The sequence below is a fragment of the Calidris pugnax genome, unplaced genomic scaffold (genome assembly GCF_001431845.1).
Source record: "Calidris pugnax isolate Ruff unplaced genomic scaffold, ASM143184v1 scaffold167, whole genome shotgun sequence".
Classification (NCBI taxonomy): Eukaryota; Metazoa; Chordata; class Aves; order Charadriiformes; family Scolopacidae; genus Calidris; species Calidris pugnax.
The window spans coordinates 2132520-2153016 of NW_015091045.1; the positions used below are offsets into that span (position 1 = coordinate 2132520).

The 20497-nt window shown below is 56.7% G+C and overlaps 1 protein-coding gene across 3 annotated transcripts in view; it reads left to right on the top strand.

Annotated features, from left to right (window-relative positions):
- Positions 1-17: 17 nt before the first annotated feature.
- Positions 18-20497, top strand: part of SMARCD2 (SWI/SNF related, matrix associated, actin dependent regulator of chromatin, subfamily d, member 2) — a 22941-nt gene continuing 2461 nt past the window's right edge. Inside the window, exons 1-9 of one of the 3 annotated variants that reach the window (XM_014956483.1) lie at positions 18-138; positions 9681-9811; positions 10294-10347; positions 14350-14392; positions 15475-15597; positions 15737-15856; positions 15983-16078; positions 19479-19580; positions 20116-20277. In XM_014956483.1, coding sequence (XP_014811969.1) covers positions 112-138; positions 9681-9811; positions 10294-10347; positions 14350-14392; positions 15475-15597; positions 15737-15856; positions 15983-16078; positions 19479-19580; positions 20116-20277 — 858 coding nt within the window. In that variant the 5' untranslated portion in view covers positions 18-111. Of the gene's footprint in view, positions 139-9680; positions 9866-10293; positions 10348-14349; positions 14393-15474; positions 15598-15736; positions 15857-15982; positions 16079-19478; positions 19581-20115; positions 20278-20497 lie in introns of all 3 variants that reach the window. The other 2 variants (XM_014956485.1, XM_014956484.1) reach the window with 2 other exon arrangements.

The following is a 20497-nucleotide window of genomic DNA, read 5'->3' on the forward strand; positions in this document are numbered from 1 at the left end:
CCCAGCGCCGCCCCACCACCCCCGGGGCCCGGCCCCGCCATCCTGAGGGGGCCCAACCCGGCTCCCGCCGCCGCAGCAGCCGCCGCCGCAGCCGCCCCAGGCTACCGCCCCATGGGCCCGGCCGCCGCGCAGTACCAGGTGAGGCGGGGATGGGATGGGATGTGGGGGGGTCGGTGTAAAAGGAGGGTGTGAGGGGAAAAGGGGGTGGTGGGGGTCCCCTCGGGGCCCCCCCGGGGGTGGCGAGCGCTGGGCCAGGCGTTGGGGCCTTCCCCGCGCCTCAGGGCCTTGGGGCAGCGGCGGCCGGGCCTCCCCCAGGCCCCGGAGCCGCCCCTGGGTTCCCCTCAGCCGGGAGCCTGGGCCTTAAATCCCCGATGAGGTGCTTTTCATGCCTTTTTTAGTTAGGGTACCTCCACGGCTTTCCCTGCTCTCCCTTCCCCCTCTCCTCAACCCCGGTAAAAGTTAGGGCAGCGGCCCCCCCCGCCGCAGCCAGCCCGGCCCCGTTACCCGGTGAGGCCCCGCCGGGACGGGAGCGGAGGAAGCCTGAGGCCGCAGACCCAGCTCCGGCCCCGCAGCCATTTCCCGTTGCACCGAGCAGCCTGGAAACCCGGTGATCACCGGCTCCGGCGAAGGCAGAGGGGACCCTGCGGCATTGAGGGTCCGTGTCTTCAGCCCGGGGAGATGGTGAGGGGGTGGGCAAGGCGAGCAGACACTCTAATATTGGGGAAAAGTCTGTCTATCCTCAAAAAGTGAGAGAAACCACTCATTTTCCAGCTTGAACATCTCTTATAAGAAGTACATTCTGCTCTACACTAAAGTTTTCACCTCCCACCTGCCTGTCGGTTCGCTCTTACGCACCGGGTGGTTATTTTGGTTATTAGGTTTCTGGGGTAAAACACCAGTTTTCCGGGCAGGCTGGAAATGGAGGAGCCCGGGGTTGTGCAACACGTTCTCAGCTGCCCGCTGATCGCCTCCTCCAGAGCTGCCACCTTAATTTGCATGAATTAAAACTTGAGAAAGAAATCAAGCCCAGGGAATTCCCGGCTCGGAAGCCTCATTAATACAAGATGAGGAAACAACTGCCCGCCGTAGCCTTAAAAACGCCGCAAAACCCGGCGTTGAAAACTGAGATGGGCACAGCCAAGGCTGGTCTGAGGGTGAATCGAAGGTAACTGGACTTGGAGGCCGACGGGCCGGGCAGACACTGACCTTCTGTGGGGCAGGTTGCAAAATCCAGTTGGGAAGCTGGAGCCTGATGGGAGCAACCGGGAGCCGCTTACGGCTGTGGGTAAACAAGCTGACATATGCTTGTTTTTCACCCCCCCCTCTGCTCCGTTGCTGGCCGTAATGCTGTGATGGCAGCAGGTGTTGGGGGCACAGGGTGATGCACGCCGAGTGTACATCACCGTGGTGTCTGGCACCGGGTCTGGCTGGGTCGGTGGGGTCGGTTGAGCCCCCAGGGCTGGTGGCAAGCACCGTGGCTCACGTCTGGCCGGGAGCTGCATCTGGCTAGCAGCTTGCTGGCAGGGCTTGCCTGCGCCTGGGAGGGGAGAGCTGGTGCCATCCGGAAGGTCTGTCCTTTGTTTTGCAATTCCCAGGCTGGGGAAAACAACCCCTCCCCTCTCCCAGTGGCCATCCTTGCCATCCCCGGAGGACTTCTCTGCTTCGTTATGCGCCGGCTTAATGAAGAACTTCATTATTTGGGCACTGGGAGACACAACAGGCCTCATCCACGCCAGCGAGTGCTTAGGGGCTCTTTAATCACTGGATTATTAAACATATGCTCGTCCTTTTGACATCCTCGCATGCCTGCAGGTTATTTACTGGCGGCTCAAGCAGGGAATTCAGGAGGACGACTTCTTTGGGGAGTTCCTTTTTGGGACCCTTTCCGGAGCTGATGTTTCCAGAGAAGCCGGGTGCTGGTGCCGTGCCCAGAGCAGGCAGGAAAGAGTTTTTTCCAGCAGGAGGAGGAGGAGGATGATCAGCTAAGCTCCATCAGGCTGCTTGGCAGCAGGTCTGGTCCCGGTCCCTGTCCCTTTGCTGGTGGCAGCGGGGCTGCCAAGGCCGAGTCCCAGCCCCCAGCATCCAGGTTGTGCCAGCTGGTGTAAATTCAGTGAGAGGGAGCCTTTCTTCTGTTTGTTCAGGTGCTGGTTTCAGGCTTAGGAGAGGTTTTTCCCAAGTTATCAGGTTGACACTGTGGCGGGGAGCGAGCTTGGTGCCATTTAGTGGGGATGGAGCAGCCTTCTGGCCTCCAACTTACTCTGTCTTGATGCACAGAGGTGGCAAAAAGCAGCGTTCCTGAGGTGATAAAAGGGGTTTCGTTAGCACTTGCTGATGAGGAGCCTGACTTCCATGGGACAGGAGGGCTGCAGCAGTCCAAGCAGCTCCTAACCCTGACAGCTCGGTCATCCTGTCCAAAGGAAAGCAAAGTCTGGGGAGACCTTATAGTGGCCCCACATCGGGACCTTGTAGCCCCTTCCAGTATCTGGAGAGGCCCAACAAGAAAGCTGAGGAGGGACTTTTTACAAGGTCATGTAGTGACAGGATGAGGGGGAAGGGTTTGACCCTGCAAGAGGGGAGATGGAGCTGAGCTGTGGGGAAGAACTTGTTTGGTGTGAGGGTGGTGAGAGCCTGGCCCAGGTTGGCCAGAGCAGCTGTGGCTGCCCCATCCCTGGAGGGGTTGAAGGGCAGGTTGGAGGGGGCTTGGAGCAACCTGGTGTGGTGGGAGGTGTCCCTGCCCAGGGCAGGGGGGTGGAGTGAGATGATCTTTAAGTTCCCTTCCAACCCAAACCGTTCTGTGTTTCTATAAAAGTTGTGCTTTGTGGAGAAACAAAGCACAGGCAGCCGGGATGGAGGAGCTGGAGAAGTGCAGGTTGCTGGTAAGGAGCCAGGTGAAAGATGGGGTGGCCCAGACATGTCGCAGAGGGTGTAGTACAGTGTGAGAGAGATCCACCCCATCCTCTTGGGAGCGGAGGAAAATGTTTTTCCTGCTTATTGGCTCATCGGGTTTGGCTCAAAGGGGTCCTGGAGAGAACGGCCAGTGCTGGAACTGCACGGAAAGCTGCACAGAAAGCTGCAATGCTGCTTGGGCTGGGGGACCCCACCCTTCCCAAGGGAGATGGTTTCCAAGGCAGGTTTCATCATAGACTGAGCCTCGAGTTAATGGAAGTGATGATACAAAGCAGATGAGCACTGTCCTCTTGGAGCAAGAGGGAGGAAGGCAACAACGGAGACCACAGCACCCTTTGTTTTCTCCTGGGGAAGCGTGACAGTGGGGTTCTAGGGGGACAATGTCTCCAGAGCTTGCTCTTGAAGGCACTCACTCTTCTTTTACAGGACCTTCTGTGGAGCTCTGAGCAATCTCTTGGGCAATTTAGCATCAGTGTTTCATGCCAGGCACCTCTCCCTGCTCTCCCCGTGTGTCTCCACGTTGTGTTAGCAGCTGACGGAGTTTCAGGCGGGAACCCAACACCCCTGTTCCTTGTTCCTGCTTGTGTTAATGCTCCTGTTATGATTTGAATCCCCACGACCTTTCCTTTTCTCTGACCTGTAACATCTGCAGCTTCAGATGCCAGGCAGCAGACGGGCAGGTTTGTCTGGCCCCAGACAGACGTCTCTGCTGGTGCTTGAAAAGTTGCCAGCACGTGCCCGAAATCTGCTCCGTCTCTTTGCCCGTTGCTTTGCTCTTCTCCCTTTAATTTGCTACTTCCTCATCTACGATTTTTAGCAGAGAAGCGACCCGACTCCTGCAGCTCCTCCTGTACCAAAATCCTGCAAGTCTTCCCAGGGAGACGAGCTGCCTTGGGGCAGTTTGGGGGCTTGCAGGGAGCACGGTGCTGCCTGAAAGTTTGCAGCATGTGATGGCATCTCGATAACACCACCAGCTCCGGGACGGAGATCTCCACCAGCACAAACACAGGCTCTTCGTGGCACCCATCCAAGAGGGATTTGCTCACAGATAAGACTGAAAAAAGAGGGGGAAAGTGCACTTTTGGGGTGTGCAGGAGGGCGCTCTGTTGCTCCCGATCCATCCAAAGCCCCGGGTTAAAGGCTGGGTTTAAGCAGCCAAGCTCTCCTTGAGGCCAGCCCGGCGCGGGGCACAAATCCCTTTGGAACAGGCTTTGCTTTTGCATTTGTCCTAATGGGAAGTGCTGCTGTGTGGGGAGGGATTTGCAGGAAGAGCCGTCGTCGCCTGGCGTCTCTCCAGGGCTTTGCTCCCAAAGCCTCGGGGCGAGGATGCATGTGGGCTCTCGCTCCCTCTCAGCGTGTACAGAGTTGGATCGTGCCTTTTGGGAGGCAGCAAAATGGAACGTGTGTCGGGAAGAGCCTTTTCCTCCTCGGTGGGAGCTGCAGGAAAAGAGCTGTGGTCCCAGAAGGAAGATGAAGAAAGGCTTTCAAGCTGAAATGCTGCTTTTCTTCAAGCTCGCTCTTCAGCTTCGCTGCTTCTTGCAGATCCATCCTGTGATTTATTGCTCCCCTCCTTTCTCCTTTCTGCTACCAGCCTCCGATTTCTGGCCTGCCCTTCCTCAAGAAGGGGCCTTCGGCAGGCGGGGAGGCTCCTGTCATGCCAAGGAACATCCATCAGGAAGCCTTCCAGCCTCCCGTTGGATCCAACTGAAGTTGACTCTCAACAGAGCTCCCCAAACGCCAGCGGCCTCTGTGTTGACCTGGGATGAACCACTAAACCGCAGCCAGCCCCGTTCGTTCCTTCGCCTTTGGCAGGGAACAGAAACAAGCTGTTTTCTGTCCTGTTTCCAAACGGCCCCGCTCGCTCTCCGCGGGGAAGGCTGGACGAGGTCCAGCTCGTTCCTCGGAGCCTGAGCTTGTGAGGTTTGCCCTTTGTCCGCCCCACTGGCAGGGACGGTGGGGCAGGGATGGGAGGAGAAGGCAGAACCTGGAGAGGATGGTGGAAGGGGAGGGGTGTTTGCAGCCAGGAAGGAGCTCTCCTTGCTTTGAGCCGGTCTAATAACATTTCCCTAATCTAAGCCCCCTTGCATCATGCTAATTTCCAGGGCTTCCGAAGGGGACTGGAGGCAGGTTTCATCCTGTGGGGGCTGAATGGCAGTTTTGTGGCTCAGCTGGAGATTTAAGGCTGTGCTGGGTTTGCATGAGTTGATTCTTAGAAGCCCATGGCCTGCAGGGAGCTCAGGCTCCCCCGGACAGGGATGCAGGCACTGGTTGAACACACGGCAGAGACTGTGGCCCTGCCTTGCCAAGAGTCTTCTCCATTAGCAATTTGCAAATCTTGAGAGTAAACTGAGGGGGGAGAAAAACCCATCCCTGTGGAGGATTCTGCCTGGCCTTTTTTTTTTTTTTTTTTTTTTGGCAGGTTGTTCCATACAGGTCCCTGGTGGGTTGGAGCTCGCTCGCTCCCCCAGCAGCTTAACTATGGCTGATGGCTCTCAGATGTTTGTGGAGGGAGGTGAGATTAGGGTCTTAAGTATGATGGATCTGTTCATCCTTGTGCTGAACCTCTCTCTGCCAATGGAATTGTCTCCTCTACTCGCAACTGCGCAGCCTCTCGCCCTCCAAACAACAGATGGACACATGGGAGACCTTCTACAAGGTGCTCTTGCTTATGAGGAGTTGTCAAAAACTCTCAGCCAGCTTCAGCCAGCCTCCAAATCTCTCATTTCAGGGACAGATCAGAAATGTGACCCATGGGGTGGCAGAAGGAAATTTGAGAGACCTTGGGGCATGGTGGTGGGGAGAACTGCCCTGGCCGAAGGATAGGAGCTGGTCATGGCCACGTCACCTCTTAACCCAAGCAAGCTGTTGAATGTTCCTCTGTCTGGTGCTTTGGGAAGGAGCTGTGTTTTCACATAGAGAACCTGCCTGACCACAGACTGGTGGCCACAGTCTCCTCCATGGGCTTGAGCGACACCCAAGGGCGAGGGTTTCCTTGAAAGCTGTGTGTCTTCTCCGTGCTCCTGGTGGCTGCAGGGAGCTGCAGGGGACTGTGTGCAGCTTTGGCGCGATGCAGCTTTTTCTGGGGCTTTCAGATTCCTCATTAAAAGTTTCACAACCTTTTCTAATAGCTTATCTGTTCTCCAGAAGCCCTCGTAGGTGAGTCAGCACGGCTACGAGACCGTGGTCCTCTTGTAGCCACACTGCACTGGCAAACACTACTTACCCACTGCCTGTGGTTTTTAATTTTGTAAAAGGTGTGGATCTCGGTGCTACGTCTCCCCCTGGCCCTGCCCCGGAGGATTTGTTGATAAACCCAGAGAAAGGGTTCTTGCCTAGTGATTTTTGGCAATGGAGGAGGTGCTGCTGGCCACGGCCGGCTCTTGGCGACGCCGGTGCAGCCCTGCTTGTCGCGAGGAGCTGTGGGATCAAAGGGAGAGGAACATCTGGGGGCCATTAGGAGGCAGAAATAGTTCCTGCCTTGTAGCAAGGGGCAGGTTCGAGAGCCCAGGCTCTGGAAGTGCTGCTTCGAAGGAGGGCTCGGCAAAGGTGGAGGCAGCATTGGGTTGGGTTATGGGCTCTGTCTGTGCTTCGTGCGTGTGTTTTTGAACTTACACGTGTGGCACAAGTCCTGTGGCCGCTGCTGCTCCACTGGAGCTTCCATGGAGAAGCTGCAATACGCTTCTCCACGCAGCGCTGGGGATATTTGCAGCATCTCCCACTTGCAGAGACACCCGTGGCCTCGGGCTCCGGAGCAGGAGCAACTTGAGCTCTTGTTTTTTGTGTTTACCAGCTTTTCGGGGAGGAGGTGGGAGTGTTTTGGCTCCAGCCACCGTCAAACCAACCCCCCCTGCCCCAGCTCTGAGCCTGCCCGTAAAAGCTGTGGAGAACAAGCAGGCTGCAGCGGTGGTCTCCTGCCCCCGGGCTTCATGCTGAAATTAATGCCTGTATGCACATAACGAGGCAGCTTCGTTAGCTCTCTTCCGCAGCAGGGCTGTGTGCCGCGGCTCCGTTCTCAGGGAGGGGAGCCGTGGGGGATGTCCTGGCACGTCCAGGAGCCTGCGGCAGGGGAGAAATGCTGCTCTGCTGGCTTGGTGGCTCTCCCAGCCTGGCTTCTTGGCAGTGGAGAGCTGGAGGATCAAAGGCTCCTGGGCGGCTCTTGGCTCCGACCGCCCGTGAAACAGGCTGGAGCGTGTAGGGGCGGCCGGTGGGTCACAGTGGGGTGTTGGGACTGGTTGTGGGGCATCCCAGGGGGGCTATATGAGGTGCAGACCTGGTGGCACCTACGAGCCAGGTTTGCCGAGCTGCTCTGCTCCAGGGGTTTAGTATGTTTACTGTCCATACTGTCCATACTGTTTAGTATGAGGAAGAGGAGGCTGAGGGGAGACCTCATCACTCTCTACAACTACTTGAAAGGACACTGTAGAGAGGTTGGTGCTGGTCTCTTCTCACAGGTAATTAACAATAGAACGAGAGGGAACGGCTTCAAGCTCCAACAGGGTGGGTTTAGATTGAACATTAGGAAGGAATTTTTCACGGAAAGAGTGGTCGGGCATTGGAACAGGCTGCCCAGGGAGGGGGTGGAGTCCCCATCCCTGGCTGTGTTTAAGGGCCGTTTAGATGCAGTGCTGAGGGACATGGTGTAGGGGAGGACTTTGTAGAGTAGGGGAGATGGTTGGACTCGATGATCCCAAGGGTCTCTTCCAACCTCAATGATTGTATGATTCTAGGGGATGGGGAGTGGCTGCGAGCGCTGCTGTGGGTCGGGACCCCTTGCAGGTATTGTGCCCTGGCTTCTAACTGACCTTTCTGGGTCCCTGGAAGGGGAAGGATGGGGGCTGGTGTGCTGGCAGGGAGTGAGCTCTTGCCTCCATCCCCTGCGCTCCAGAGCTTGGCTTCCTTCCTCCCAGCCTTGTGACCAGTGCTGTTAGGAACTGGGATTGCCTGCTCCCAGGCATTGCGTGTGCCAGCACCAGCACTTTCCGGAGAGGAATCCACAGCACAACCCACCCTGCGGTCCCCGGTGTCCCCAGGGTGATGGCTTTGGAGGCAGTGACCCTTGTGATGCTCCAGGTCCAATGTCTCCCAGTGCACGGCGGTGGCTCGGGGCCACACGTGGCTTTGGCTCGGTGCCGGCTGGCAGCCTGGGCTTCCCCTGTGGTCAGTGGCTTCTGCTCGTCCCATTCCTGCTTTCCCATCGCCCTTCCCGCAGCAAGGAAGGCTGCAGCTCCTGGTGTCCTTCCCTCCTCCCTGCCCTGTCCCTCTCCGACACCTCGGGGCAGGGTCTGGCCTTGGGAATCTCTCCCGAGGAAGAAGCGAGAGGGTGGGTGGCACCTGCTGGTCACAGAATCATAGGATGTGTGGGGTTGGAAGGGACCTTTAAAGGTCACCTACTCCACCCCCCTGCAGTAAGCAGGGACGTCTTTAACTAAATCAGATTGCTCAGAGCCTCGTCAAGCCTGACCTTGAACGTCTCCAGGGATGGGGCCTCCACCACTTCTCTGGGCAACCTGGGCCAGTGTCCAGACGTGGCCATAGCAGCACTTTATTAGAGAGACAACACAGCCCCAGCCTCACCGTTACTTCCACAGCTTCTTGATGGACATGTTCTTCTCACTGTCCTTCTGCATCACCTGGGCAGGGAGAAGACAGTTGGTTCCCAGCCTTCAGCCCTCATTTGGGTACTAATTACCCCAAAAACCATCCCCTAATCATAGAATTGCCCAGGCTGGAAGGGACCTCCAAAGGTCATCTAGTCCAACCTCCCCGCAGTCAGCAGGGACACCCCCAACCAGCTCAGAGCCTCATCAAGCCTGACCTTGAGTGTCTTCAGGGATGGGGCCTCCACCACTTCTCTGGGCAACCTGGGCCAGGGTCTCACCACCCTCGTTGTGAAGAGCTGCTTCTTAATGTCTCATCTAAACTTAACCTTTCAGTTTAAAACCCTTCCCCCTCCTCCTAGGGCTCCCCTCCCTCATCCGGTGCTGCTTCTTAATGTCTCATCTAAACTTACCCTTTCAGTTTAAAACCCTTCCCCCTCCTCCTAGGAGAGACAACACAGCCCCAGCCTCACCGTTACTTCCACAGCTTCTTGATGGACATGTTCTTCTCACTGTCCTTCTGCATCACCTGGGCAGGGAGAAGACAGTTGGTTCCCAGCCTTCAGCCCTCATTTGGGTACTAATTACCCCAAAAACCATCCCCTAATCATAGAATTGCCCAGGCTGGAAGGGACCTCCAAAGGTCATCTAGTCCAACCTCCCCGCAGTCAGCAGGGACACCCCCAACCAGACCAGGTTGCCCAGGGCCTTGTCGAGCCTCTCCTTGAATATCTCCAGGGATGGGGCCTCCACCACTTCTCTGGGCAACCTGGGCCAGTGTCTCACCACCCTCATTGTGGTGCTGCTTCTTAATGTCTCATCTAAACTTACCCTTTCAGTTTAAAACCCTTCCCCCTCCTCCTAGGACTCCCCTCCCTGATCCAGAGTCCCTCCCCATCTCTCCTGGAGCTCCTTGAGGGACTGGAAGGGGCTCCAAGGTCTCCCTGGAGCCTTCTCTTCTTTCTCCAGGCTGAACCCCCCAACTCCCTCAGCCCCCCCTCCCAGCAGAGGGGCTCCAGCCCTCCCAGCATCTCCGGGGCCTCCTCTGGCCCCGCTCCAACAGCTCCATGTCCTTCAGAGCTGGACACAGTGCTCCAGGTGGTCCCCAGCAAAGGTCGGGCCGCCTCACAGAGCAGTGTTTAACGCACACTCTTCCTCTCTCCTCTTCCTCGCTAGCGCCCCGGGATGCCGCCCGGTGGCCGGATGCCCATGGCAGGGCTGCAGGTGGGACCCCCGGGAGCCCCCCCTTACGGAGCAGCCTCCCCGATGAGACCCGGCCTGCCCCAGGCCATGATGGACCCCTTCAGGAAGCGCCTGCTGACCCCCCAGGCACAGCCACCGCTGGCCACCCAGAGGAGAGGGTAAGTGTTTGCCACTCTCCTGCTCCAGGAGGGACACCCCATGGCAAGCTGGAGGCCAGGGGGGAGGTTGACCCACTGGGTCCCAGTTGAAACCTGCATCTCCTTGCCCCACTGCAGGGGTGGGAGCCAGCACAATTTGTCCTCAGCCTCCCCCTGCAGAGAGAAACCTGCCAGAGCTCGGGGCTGGGATGTTTTGTGAGGATGAGGAGGCAGGTAATTAGTGACAGAACGAGAGGGAACAGCTTCAAGCTCCAACAGGGGAGGTTTAGATTGAACATTAGGAAGGAATTTTTCACCCAAAGAGTGGTCGGGCATTGGAACAGGCTGCCCAGGGAGGGGGTGGAGTCCCCATCCCTGGCTGTGTTTAAGGGCCATTTAGATGCCCCGATGAGACCCGGCCTGCCCCAGGCCATGATGGACCCCTTCAGGAAGCGCCTGCTGACCCCCCAGGCACAGCCACCGCTGGCCACCCAGAGGAGAGGGTAAGTGTTTGCCACTCTCCTGCTCCAGGAGGGACACCCCATGGCAAGCTGGAGGCCAGGGGGGAGGTTGACCCACTGGGTCCCAGTTGAAACCTGCATCTCCTTGCCCCACTGCAGGGGTGGGAGCCAGCACAATTTGTCCTCAGCCTCCCCCTGCAGAGAGAAACCTGCCAGAGCTCGGGGCTGGGATGTTTTGTGAGGATGAGGAGGCAGGTAATTAGTGACAGAACGAGAGGGAACAGCTTCAAGCTCCAACAGGGGAGGTTTAGATTGAACATTAGGAAGGAATTTTTCACCCAAAGAGTGGTCGGGCATTGGAACAGGCTGCCCAGGGAGGGGGTGGAGTCCCCATCCCTGGCTGTGTTTAAGGGCCATTTAGATGCAGTGCTGAGGGACATGGTGTAGGGGAGGACTTTGTAGAGTAGGGGAGATGGTTGGGCTCGATGATCCCAAGGGTCTCTTCCAACCTAGACCATTCTATGATTCTATGCTCCCAGTTTCCCTGCGCTCCGATCTCCACACCAGTAACCCAAAAGCCTCGCTGCGTGTGGTTGTGTTCATCACAAGCCCCAGGGCTGGCTCCTTGGGGTCTTTCTTTCCCCTTCTCTCAGGGCTTGGTGCTGGCTCTGGCCGGGCACAGACATGGGTGGAAAAGGGGGGACGAGGGGGGCAGGTTGTGGAGATGTCTCGACAGGAGTGTTCTTGGCTCTGGTCTGGGTGAGCTGCAGGGCTCTGCCAGCAGCTCCTCGCTTGTTTACAACACTCCTAATCCCCTTGCTCAGTTTGTGTTTTCCACTCAGTTTGTGTTTTCCTCCTTGATTACTGCAGGCTCTTTCTCAGGGCAGGATCCCTTGGTCTTAACGGATACTGGGGTCCTGTTCCCTGCCCCTGGACGTGTGGTGGGGCCGGTTGGCTCCGTGATCCCTCTGCAGGGACTCGCAGCTCCCGCACACAGCGGCTGCGTGTCCCTTGGGTGCTGCAGGGCGGGCTGGGGATTAAGGATGAGGGGCAGCTCGTCACCGAGCGAGGACGTCAGCAGCCAGATAAAACCATGGCTCCACTCCCGGGGGCTGGCTGTGTGGGATAAGCCGTGGTGGAGCATCCTTGTTCCCTGCTGCCTGCGGATCAAGGGATCAGGAACCAGCTGAGAATGGGGTGGCCAAACCCCACAGAGCAGGGGGTATTTAATCTGGCTAGAAGAGCTCAAAGAAGTGCTGTGACCCCCAGGCTCTTAGCTATAGGGCTGCCCTCCTGACCTGTCCTCCTGCCCCAGCTGCTGTGGGGCAGCCAGCGTTCCTCATGGCCTCAAGTTACACCAGGGGAGGTTCAGGCTGGATATTAGGAAAAATTTTTTCACCGAAAGGGTTCTCAGCCATTGGAATGGGCTGCCCAGGGAGGTGGTTGAGGCCCCATCCCTGGAGGTGTTCAAAAGCTGGGTTGATGTAGTGACTCAAAGAAGTGCTGTGACCCCCCCTGGCTCTTAGCTATAGGGCTGCCCTCCTGACCGGTCCTCCTGCCCCAGCTGCTGTGGGGCAGCCAGCGTTCCTCATGGCCTCAAGTTACACCAGGGGAGGTTCAGGCTGGATATTAGGAAAAATTTTTTCACTGAAAGGGTTCTCAGCCATTGGAATGGGCTGCCCAGGGAGGTGGTTGAGGCCCCATCCCTGGAGGTGTTCAAAAGCTGGGTTGATGTAGTGCTGGGAGGTATGGTTTAGTGATGGTGTTGCTTTTTGTTTGTTGTGTGGGTGTCTATTTTTGTCAAAGTTAGGTTGACGGTTGGACAAGATGATCTTTAAGGTCCCTTCCAACCTAGAAGATTCTGTGATTCTGTGATCTGTGATTTCAGCCCTTGGACACCTTGTGATGGCAGCACGAGCGCCCGCGTTTGCTGCTTCATGTGCTGCCAAAGGGAAGGGATGTCCCTTTGTCTGCTGGACTCTGCCCCCTCTCACATGTGCAGCAGAACAGGAGGAGAGCCTTCCCCTGTGTGTCCAGGCGTTGAGCATGAATTGAGCGGGGCATCGGGGGGGGCTCAGGCTGATGGGGCTGTGTGGGGTGGGAGGAGAGCCCAGGGCCCTCTGGTCTGGTAGGGTGCTACCAGCTTGAAAGGAAAGGAGAGGCTGAGGGAACTGGGGTTATTCAGCCTGGAGAAGAAGGGGCTGAGGGGAGACCTTCTTGCTCTCTCCAACTCCCTGAAAGGAGGGTGTAGAGAGGTGGGGGTCGGTCTCTTCTCTCAAGTCACAGGCGACAGGACGAGAGGAAATGGCCTCAAGTTACACCAGGGGAGGTTCAGGCTGGATATTAGGAAAAATTTTTTCACTGAAAGGGTTCTCAGCCATTGGAATGGGCTGCCCAGGGAGGTGGTTGAGGCCCCATCCCTGGAGGTGTTCAAAAGACGGGTTGATGTAGTGCTGGGAGGTCTGGTTTAGTGATGATGCTCCTTGTTTGTTGTGGGGGTGTCTATTTTTGTCAGTTAGGTTGACGGTTGGACAAGATGATCTTTAAGGTCCCTTCCAACCTAGAAGATTCTGTGATTCTGTGAAAATGGCTCTGAGCAAGGCTGCAGCCCTTCTGTGGCTGTAGAACCCAGTCTGCTTCCTCTCCCCACGATGATTTCAGGCCCACCATGATGAGATTGATGTGTTTTAAGCTGGTTTTAAGTGAGTTCCCAGAACTGGGCTTTGGTTTGTAGCATTGGGAGAATGTAATGCCCATTTTCAGAGGGGAAATGTCCTGCAGATGGGAGCAAACCTCCAGCTGCAGCTTTGCCTGGTACCACCACCTTCTCCTGCCCTGCAGCACCTTCAGCCACCGGCAGCAGTGACGCAGACTGAACCCAGGGCTTGGATTTCCTTCCCTGGTGATGGTCTCTAGATGTCCAACACCTTCCCCTTTGGAGTCACCTTGGCTTGCCCACAGGGATATGTTCTCTTACTCATTTGCTTTCCAGCACCGAGCCACAGTCCTGTGCTCTTGGAGCTCGTACAGACCTTCTTTGTTCTTCTGCAAGTTCAAAGGGAGCAGCCCCAAAGGGGGACCTCCTCCCCTCAGACCTGTTTGCAGCAGGAGCCTCGACACTTTGCAGGGAGGAGGTCTGGTTTAGTGATGATGCTCCTTGTTTGTTGTGGGGGTGTCTATTTTTGTCAGTTAGGTTGACGGTTGGACAAGATGATCTTTAAGGTCCCTTCCAACCTAGAAGATTCTGTGATTCTGTGAAAATGGCTCTGAGCAAGGCTGCAGCCCTTCTGTGGCTGTGGAACCCACTCTGCTTCCTCTCCCCACGATGATTTCAGGCCCACCATAGTGAAGTTGATGTGTTTTAAGCTGGTTTTAAGTGAGTTCCTGGAACTGGGCTTTGATTTGTAGCATTGGGAGAATGTAATGGCCATTTTCAGAGGGGAAATGTTGTCCTGCAGATGGGAGCAAACCTCCAGCTGCAGCTTTGCCTGGTACCACCACCTTCTCCTGCCCTGCAGCACCTTCAGCCACCGGCAGCAGTGATGCAGACTGAACCCAGGGCTTGGATTTCCTTCCCCTGTGATGGGCTCTAGACGTCCAACACCTTCCCCTTTGGAGTCACCTTGGCTTGCCCACAGGGATATATTCTCTTACTCATTCGCCTTCCAGCACCAAGCCATGGTCCTGTGCTCTTGGAGCTCTTACAGACCTTCTTTGTTCTTCTGCAAGTTCAAAGGGAGCAGCCCCAAAGGGGGACCTCCTCCCCTCAGACCTGTTTGCAGCAGGAGCCTCGACACTTTGCAGGGACTGAGCCCTCCACATGGCACGTAGCTGGCACTGCCACTGTGACTCCTCTCCCTGGAGCCTGGCCCCGTTTGTGGCCCAGATGGGCCAAAAGAGCCACCAGGCTCCTGTCATACAGTCAGAGCTCAGTGTTGTCCCCTGAGACCTGTGGGCCATGCAGCAGCCTTCCACCAGGCAGGAAGAAAGATGGAGTTGTAGTGTAATATTATTATTTTTTACTGTTTCTCTGCTTTTTTTCAGGGTGAAGAGGAGGAAGATGGCTGACAAGGTCCTGCCACAGAGGGTGAGTGCCTCCTCGGTGTGTGGGGAAGGAGCTGAGCTGCTGGAGGGAGGTGGTGAATCCCTGCTGCCATCCCAGGGGAGGTCCCCACAAGGAGGAGGAACTTGCTGAGCTGCCTCCTGCCCGTTGGGCGCTTCTGCTCCATCCCAAAACCACCCTGGTTTTCCATCTCTTCCTCTGGGGTGGCAGGAGAGGTTTGGGGTGCACAGAAATTGGACAAGTGGGACTTTGGGCAAGCAAGAGGCAGCGGTGGCTTGGGGTGAAGAACACCAAGAGGAGAGGCCACACCTCGAGTGTTGTGTCCAGTTTTGGGCACCTCAATCCAAGAGAGATCTGGAGGTGCTGGAGCGAGTGCAGAGGAGGGCAACGGAGCTGGGGAAGGGCCTGGAGAATAAATCTTACGAAGAGCAATTGAGGGAGCTGGGATTGTTTAGTGTGAGGAAGAGGAGGCTGAGGGGAGACCTCATCACTCTCTACAACTACGTGAAAGGACACTGTAGAGAGGTTGGTGCTGGTCTCTTCTCACAGGTAATTAGTGACAGAACGAGAGGGAACGGCTTCAAGCTCCAACAGGGGAGGTTTAGATTGAACATTAGGAAGGAATTTTTCACCCAAAGAGTGGTCGGGCATTGGAACAGGCTGCCCAGGGAGGGGGTGGAGTCCCCATCCCTGGCTGTGTTTAAGGGCCGTTTAGATGCAGTGCTGAGGGACATGGTGTAGGGGAGGACTTTGTAGAGTAGGGGAGATGGTTGGACTCGATGATCCCAAGGGTCTCTTCCAACCTAGACCATTCTATGATTCTATGACCCTCAGCCTCTCCTGGGGATCCCTTTTAATAGTCCATCACCTGCTTGTGACACCGGGTGGGTTGCTGGGCACGGTGACAGGCTCCAGATGGAGGTCTGCAGTACAGCTCTGTGACTTCAGGAGAGCTTTGTGAGGCTGTAGCCTTCATTTAAAATGAGAAATTAGTGCTGCCGTCCAGCGCTCGTTACTTGGTGACCCCTTGGCGTGTCAGCCCAGCTGGTGTGGGGGGTGCAGCCCCATCCCAGCACGGAAGGAACTGGTTGTTTTCTGTCTGACAGATCCGGGAACTGGTCCCAGAATCCCAGGCCTACATGGACCTCCTCGCCTTTGAGCGCAAACTGGACCAAACCATCGCTCGGAAGAGGATGGAGATTCAGGAGGCCATCAAGAAACCGCTGACGGTGCGTGGCAGCCCTGGCTGGCCGGGGGGGCAAGCAGCTGAGTGGGGTGGGGGCATATGAGGTTGGGTGCTGCTGTAGGTGCTGCCAACCACCCTCTTGCTCCAAGCATCCCCCTCTTCTCTCTTTTCCTGTCCCACAGCAAAAGCGGAAGCTGAGGATTTACATCTCCAACACTTTCACCCCAGCCAAAGAAGAAGGGGAGGGCGGCGAACGCGTGGCCTCCTGGGAGCTGCGTGTGGAGGGCAAACTGCTGGAGGACGTAAGGATGAGCTGGTGGCGGGAGGAACACGGGGCTGAGAGCTTGGCTGGGGTGGGATACAACCTTCTGGGTGCTGGAGGCGGTGTTTGGGTGTCAGGCCAAGCCTCTCCCACTCTTGTTTCGCAGCCGAGCAAGCAGAAGAGGAAGTTCTCCTCCTTTTTCAAGAGCCTTGTCATTGAGCTGGACAAAGAGCTGTATGGGCCGGACAACCATCTGGTGGAGGTGAGACCAGGAGGGTTATAACTTACTGTTTGGAGAGGGGGGAAAAGCATATTTTGTTTTTGGTTTGACTCAACACCAAGACCATCTGAACCCCCACGCTCTTTGCATTGCCGGTGCCTACAGCTTTGTGAGTTGCTCTGGTAACTTTACAGAATCACAGAATCTTCTGGGTTGGAAGGGACCTTAAAGATCATCTTGTCCAACTGTCAACCTGACTGACAAAAATAGACACCCACACAACAAACAAGGAGCATCATCACTAAACCAGACCTCCCAGCACTACATCAACCCGTCTTTTGGACACCTCCAGGGATGGGGCCTCAACCACCTCCCTGGGCAGCCCATTCCAAGGGCTGAGAACCCTTTCAGTGAAAAAATTTTTCCTAATATCCAGCCTGAACCTCCCCTGGTGTAACTTGAGGCCATTTCCTCTTGTCCTGTCGCCTGTGACTTGAGAAAAGAGACCGACGCCCCTGGCTACACCCTCCTTTCAGGAGGTCCCCCTTTTAGGGACAGGCTGTTCCAATGAGGCTAAAAGCAGTGGGGAACTGGGACAGCAGCTGAGCAGCCAGCACCTCTGCTTCAGAGCCAAAAATAATTCAAAACAGGCAAAGTCCTGAGAGGGAGAAGAAGAGGAAAAATGGCTTTTCCAGGCACAGCAAGCAAATGGAAGCGGGCAGCACGCTGCCTTCCCAAAGGAAAATGCTTGCAGTCACCTTGCATACGACACGCAGTCTCCTGCAGGGTTATTTCATAGAATCACAGAATTGCCCAGGCCGGAAGGGACCTCCAAAGGCCATCTAGTCCGACCTCCCCGCAGTCAGCAGGGACACCCCCAACTAGACCAGGTTGCCCAGGGCCTCGTCGAGCCTCTCCTTGAATATCTCCAGGGAAGGGGCCTCAACCACCTCCCTGGGCAACCTGTTCCAGTGCTCCACCACCCTCACAGTGAAGAACCCTCTCCTCATCTCCAGTCTAAATCTGTTCCCCTCCAGCTTGAAGCCATTGCCCCTCGTCCTGTCACTGCAGGCCTTTCTAAACAGGTTCTCCCCAGCCTTCCTGTAGGCTCCCCTCAGGTACTGGAAGGCTGCTATTAGGTCTCCCCGGAGCCTCCTCTTCTCCAGGCTGAACAACCCCAGCTCCCTCAGCCTGTCCTCGTAGCAGAGGTGCTCCATCCCCCTGATCATCCTTGTGGCCCTCCTCTGGACCCTCTCCATCAGGTCCATGCCCTTCTTATATTGAGGGCTCCAGACCTGCACACAATACTCCAGGTGAGGTCTCACCAGAGCAGAGTCAAGTGGCAGAATCCCCTCTCTGGACCTGCTGGCAACGCTTCTTTTGATGCAGCCCAGGATGGGATTGGCCTTCTGGGCTGCAGCTGCCCACTGCCTGCTCATGTCCAGCTTCTCCTCCACCAGCACCCCCAAGTCCCTTTCCTCAGGGCTGCTTTCCAATCCCTCACCCCCCAGTCTGTACTGATGGTGAGGATTGTTCCGGCCCAGGTGCAGAACCCTGCATTTGCTCTTGTTGAACCTCATGAGGTTCACCTGGGCCCACCTCTCCAGCCTGTCCAGGTCATTTCTTACCAATTTAAAATAACACCTCCTTCTCAGCACTGTTTTTTTTACCCCTTCGCTCCTTCCCATCCCTCAAAGCCCCTGGGCAATTTTCTTGGCTTTGCAGCATCACTGTGGTCCGGGAGGTTTGAGCGAGCGTGCGGTTCCTGGGCAGATTGAGTAAGGACCAGCTGGTTATCCTTCTCCTGGCTCTTCTGAGGGCTGTGGGGCTGGCTCCGTGTCCTGGGCAGGGTGGGGAGAGCTGTTAGCCCTGGGGGGCTGTGGGAGGTGTCCTGCCTCTTGCCCTGTGGGCACTCAGCTCCCAGCCCAGCCCCTTTCCCACTGCCAGGGGGGATGAAGAAGGTGCTTTTGGGTGCCAAGGCCTCCCCGGGGACCACACTGCCAGGATTTCAAGTTTACAGCTGCATTTTCCTCCCTGGTGCTGGCTGGTGGCCTGAGTGACAGCCTCCTGGCTCCTAACTGGTGCCTGCTCAGCTTCTAACCCCCTCGTGCCCTCAAGGAGGCAGCTGGAGTGGCGAGGATTGTTCCAGCCCAGGTGCAGAACCTTGCATTTGCTCTTGTTGAACCTCATGAGGTTCACCTGGGCCCACCTCTCCAGCCTGTCCAGGTCATTTCTTACCAATTTAAAATAACACCTCCATCTCAGCACTGTTTTTTTTACCCCTTTGCTCCTTCCCATCCCTCAAAGCCCTTGGGCAATTTTATTGGCTTTGCAGCATCGCTGTGGTCCGGGAGGTTTGAGCGAGCGTGCGGTTCCTGGGCAGATTGAGTAAGGACCAGCTGGTTATCATTCTCCTGGCTCTTCTGAGGGCTGTGGGGCTGGCTCCGTGTCCTGGGCAGGGTGGGGAGAGCTGTTAGCCCTGGGGGGCCACGGCAGGTGTCCTGCCTCTTGCCCTGTGGGCACTCAGCTCCCAGCCCAGCCCCTCTCCCGCTGCCAGGGGGGCTGAAAAAGGTGCTTTTTGGGTGCCAAGGCCTCCCCGGGGACCACGCTGCCAGGATTTCAAGTTTACAGCTGCATTTTCCTCCCTGGTGCTGGCTGGTGGCCTGAGTGACAGGCTCCTGGCTCCTAACTGGTCCCTGCTCAGCTTTTAACCCCCTCGTGCCCTCAAGGAGGCAGCTGGAGCCCAGAGGTGTGGGGCTGTAGTGAGGACATTGCTCTGAGAGGCGGCTTAGGCAGCTCTGGGCCCCAAAGATTTGGAAATACGAGGCCCAACACACCCAAGAAGAGTCTCCCCTGTTGCCTCCCAGCCCCCATAGCCTGGCTGGAAGGTCCTCGGGGAGATAAATCGCCACCTGTGAGGGGGTCAGACCTTTTTTGGGGTGCTGCTGCCTGGAGCAGGCTTTCCCTGCACCCACATCACACTTTTCACCCCAAGAAACACTTATTTCCGTGGTGGCACCCACTGTGGTGGGGGTGAACCCCCTTTCACGTGTGAGGTGGTTTGTAAGAATGGCTCAGATGCCCAGCCCAGCGCTGGCTGTGGCAGGATTGATGATCCCATGTTGACTCCAGGAGCTGTTGGAGCCCTCAACATCCAAGCACTCAGGGCTGTAACCCCCCCAGCCCATCCAAACCCCCACCCACCTCTGGGCTGGAGCTCGTTGAGCTCTATCTGTTGGTCGGGGTGGGCTCTAGGATGAACCCCACTGGGGTCAGGCCCCCAGGGGTGGGATCTGGGCTCTTTGCCCCTGCCAGACCCCAGCCTAGAGCCCCAGCACCCATCTCTCTCTCTGCCCCTGGCTGCAGACACAAAGCCTCTGGTGGTGGGTGGCTTGTCGTGCTCCTGGAGCTGACCCGTGTCCCCTTCCTTGCCCCCTCGCAGTGGCACCGGCTGCCCACAACCCAGGAGACCGATGGCTTCCAGGTGAAACGCCCCGGTGATGTCAATGTGAAGTGCACTCTGCTGCTCATGCTGGACCACCAGGTGGGGGGGACCCCCGGGGTGCTGCCCTTCCTGCAGCACGGCTAGTCTGTGGGGAGGGGGGGGGTCTGGTGGGGGCAGAGATTTAATACAGAATCACAGAATCTTAGTGGTTGGGAGGGAGCTCCGAGATCATCGAGTCCAACCACATAAATTAAAAAAAAAACCCAAAAAAACCCCACAAAAAAACCCAAACAAACCCAAAAACACCACCCACCAACTAAACCCCATACCCACAACCCCACACACAACACCCCACCACAAACCAATAACCTTGGGCACTAGAGCATGCCCTGAAGAGCCATGTCTACATGTTTCTTAAATACCTCCAGGGATGGTGACTCCACCACCTCCCTGGGCAGGCTGTTCCAGTGCCTGATCTATATGAGGTGGCCTCTAATACGAGGCCCCCGTGGGGATGGAAAGGAGCACAGAGCCTGCTGTGGCACAAGTGTGTGACACCAGGGCCGTGTGGGGCAGGATGTCCCTTCCAAGTGTCGAAGCCCCCTCCCCACCTTCATCCTTCCTCTCCCCACAGCCCCCCCAGTACAAACTGGACCCTCGCCTGGCTCGCCTGCTGGGGGTGCACACCCAGACCCGTGCCAGCATCATGCAGGCTCTCTGGCTCTACATCAAGCACAACAAGCTGCAGGACAGTCACGAGAAGGAGTACATCAACTGCAACCGCTACTTCCGCCAGGTCAGCCCTCACACCGTGGCACCACCGCGCTCTGCTGGGAGGAGACCACCCTTCCCACTGCCATAAAACCAGAAAAAACCCCATCTTTTCACAGAATCACAGAATCGTAGTGGTTGGAAGGGACCTCAGAGATCGAGTCCAACCACCAAAAAAACAAAAAACAAAAACAAACAAACAAACAAACAAACAAACAAAACCCCACCACCTCCCACCACCTAAA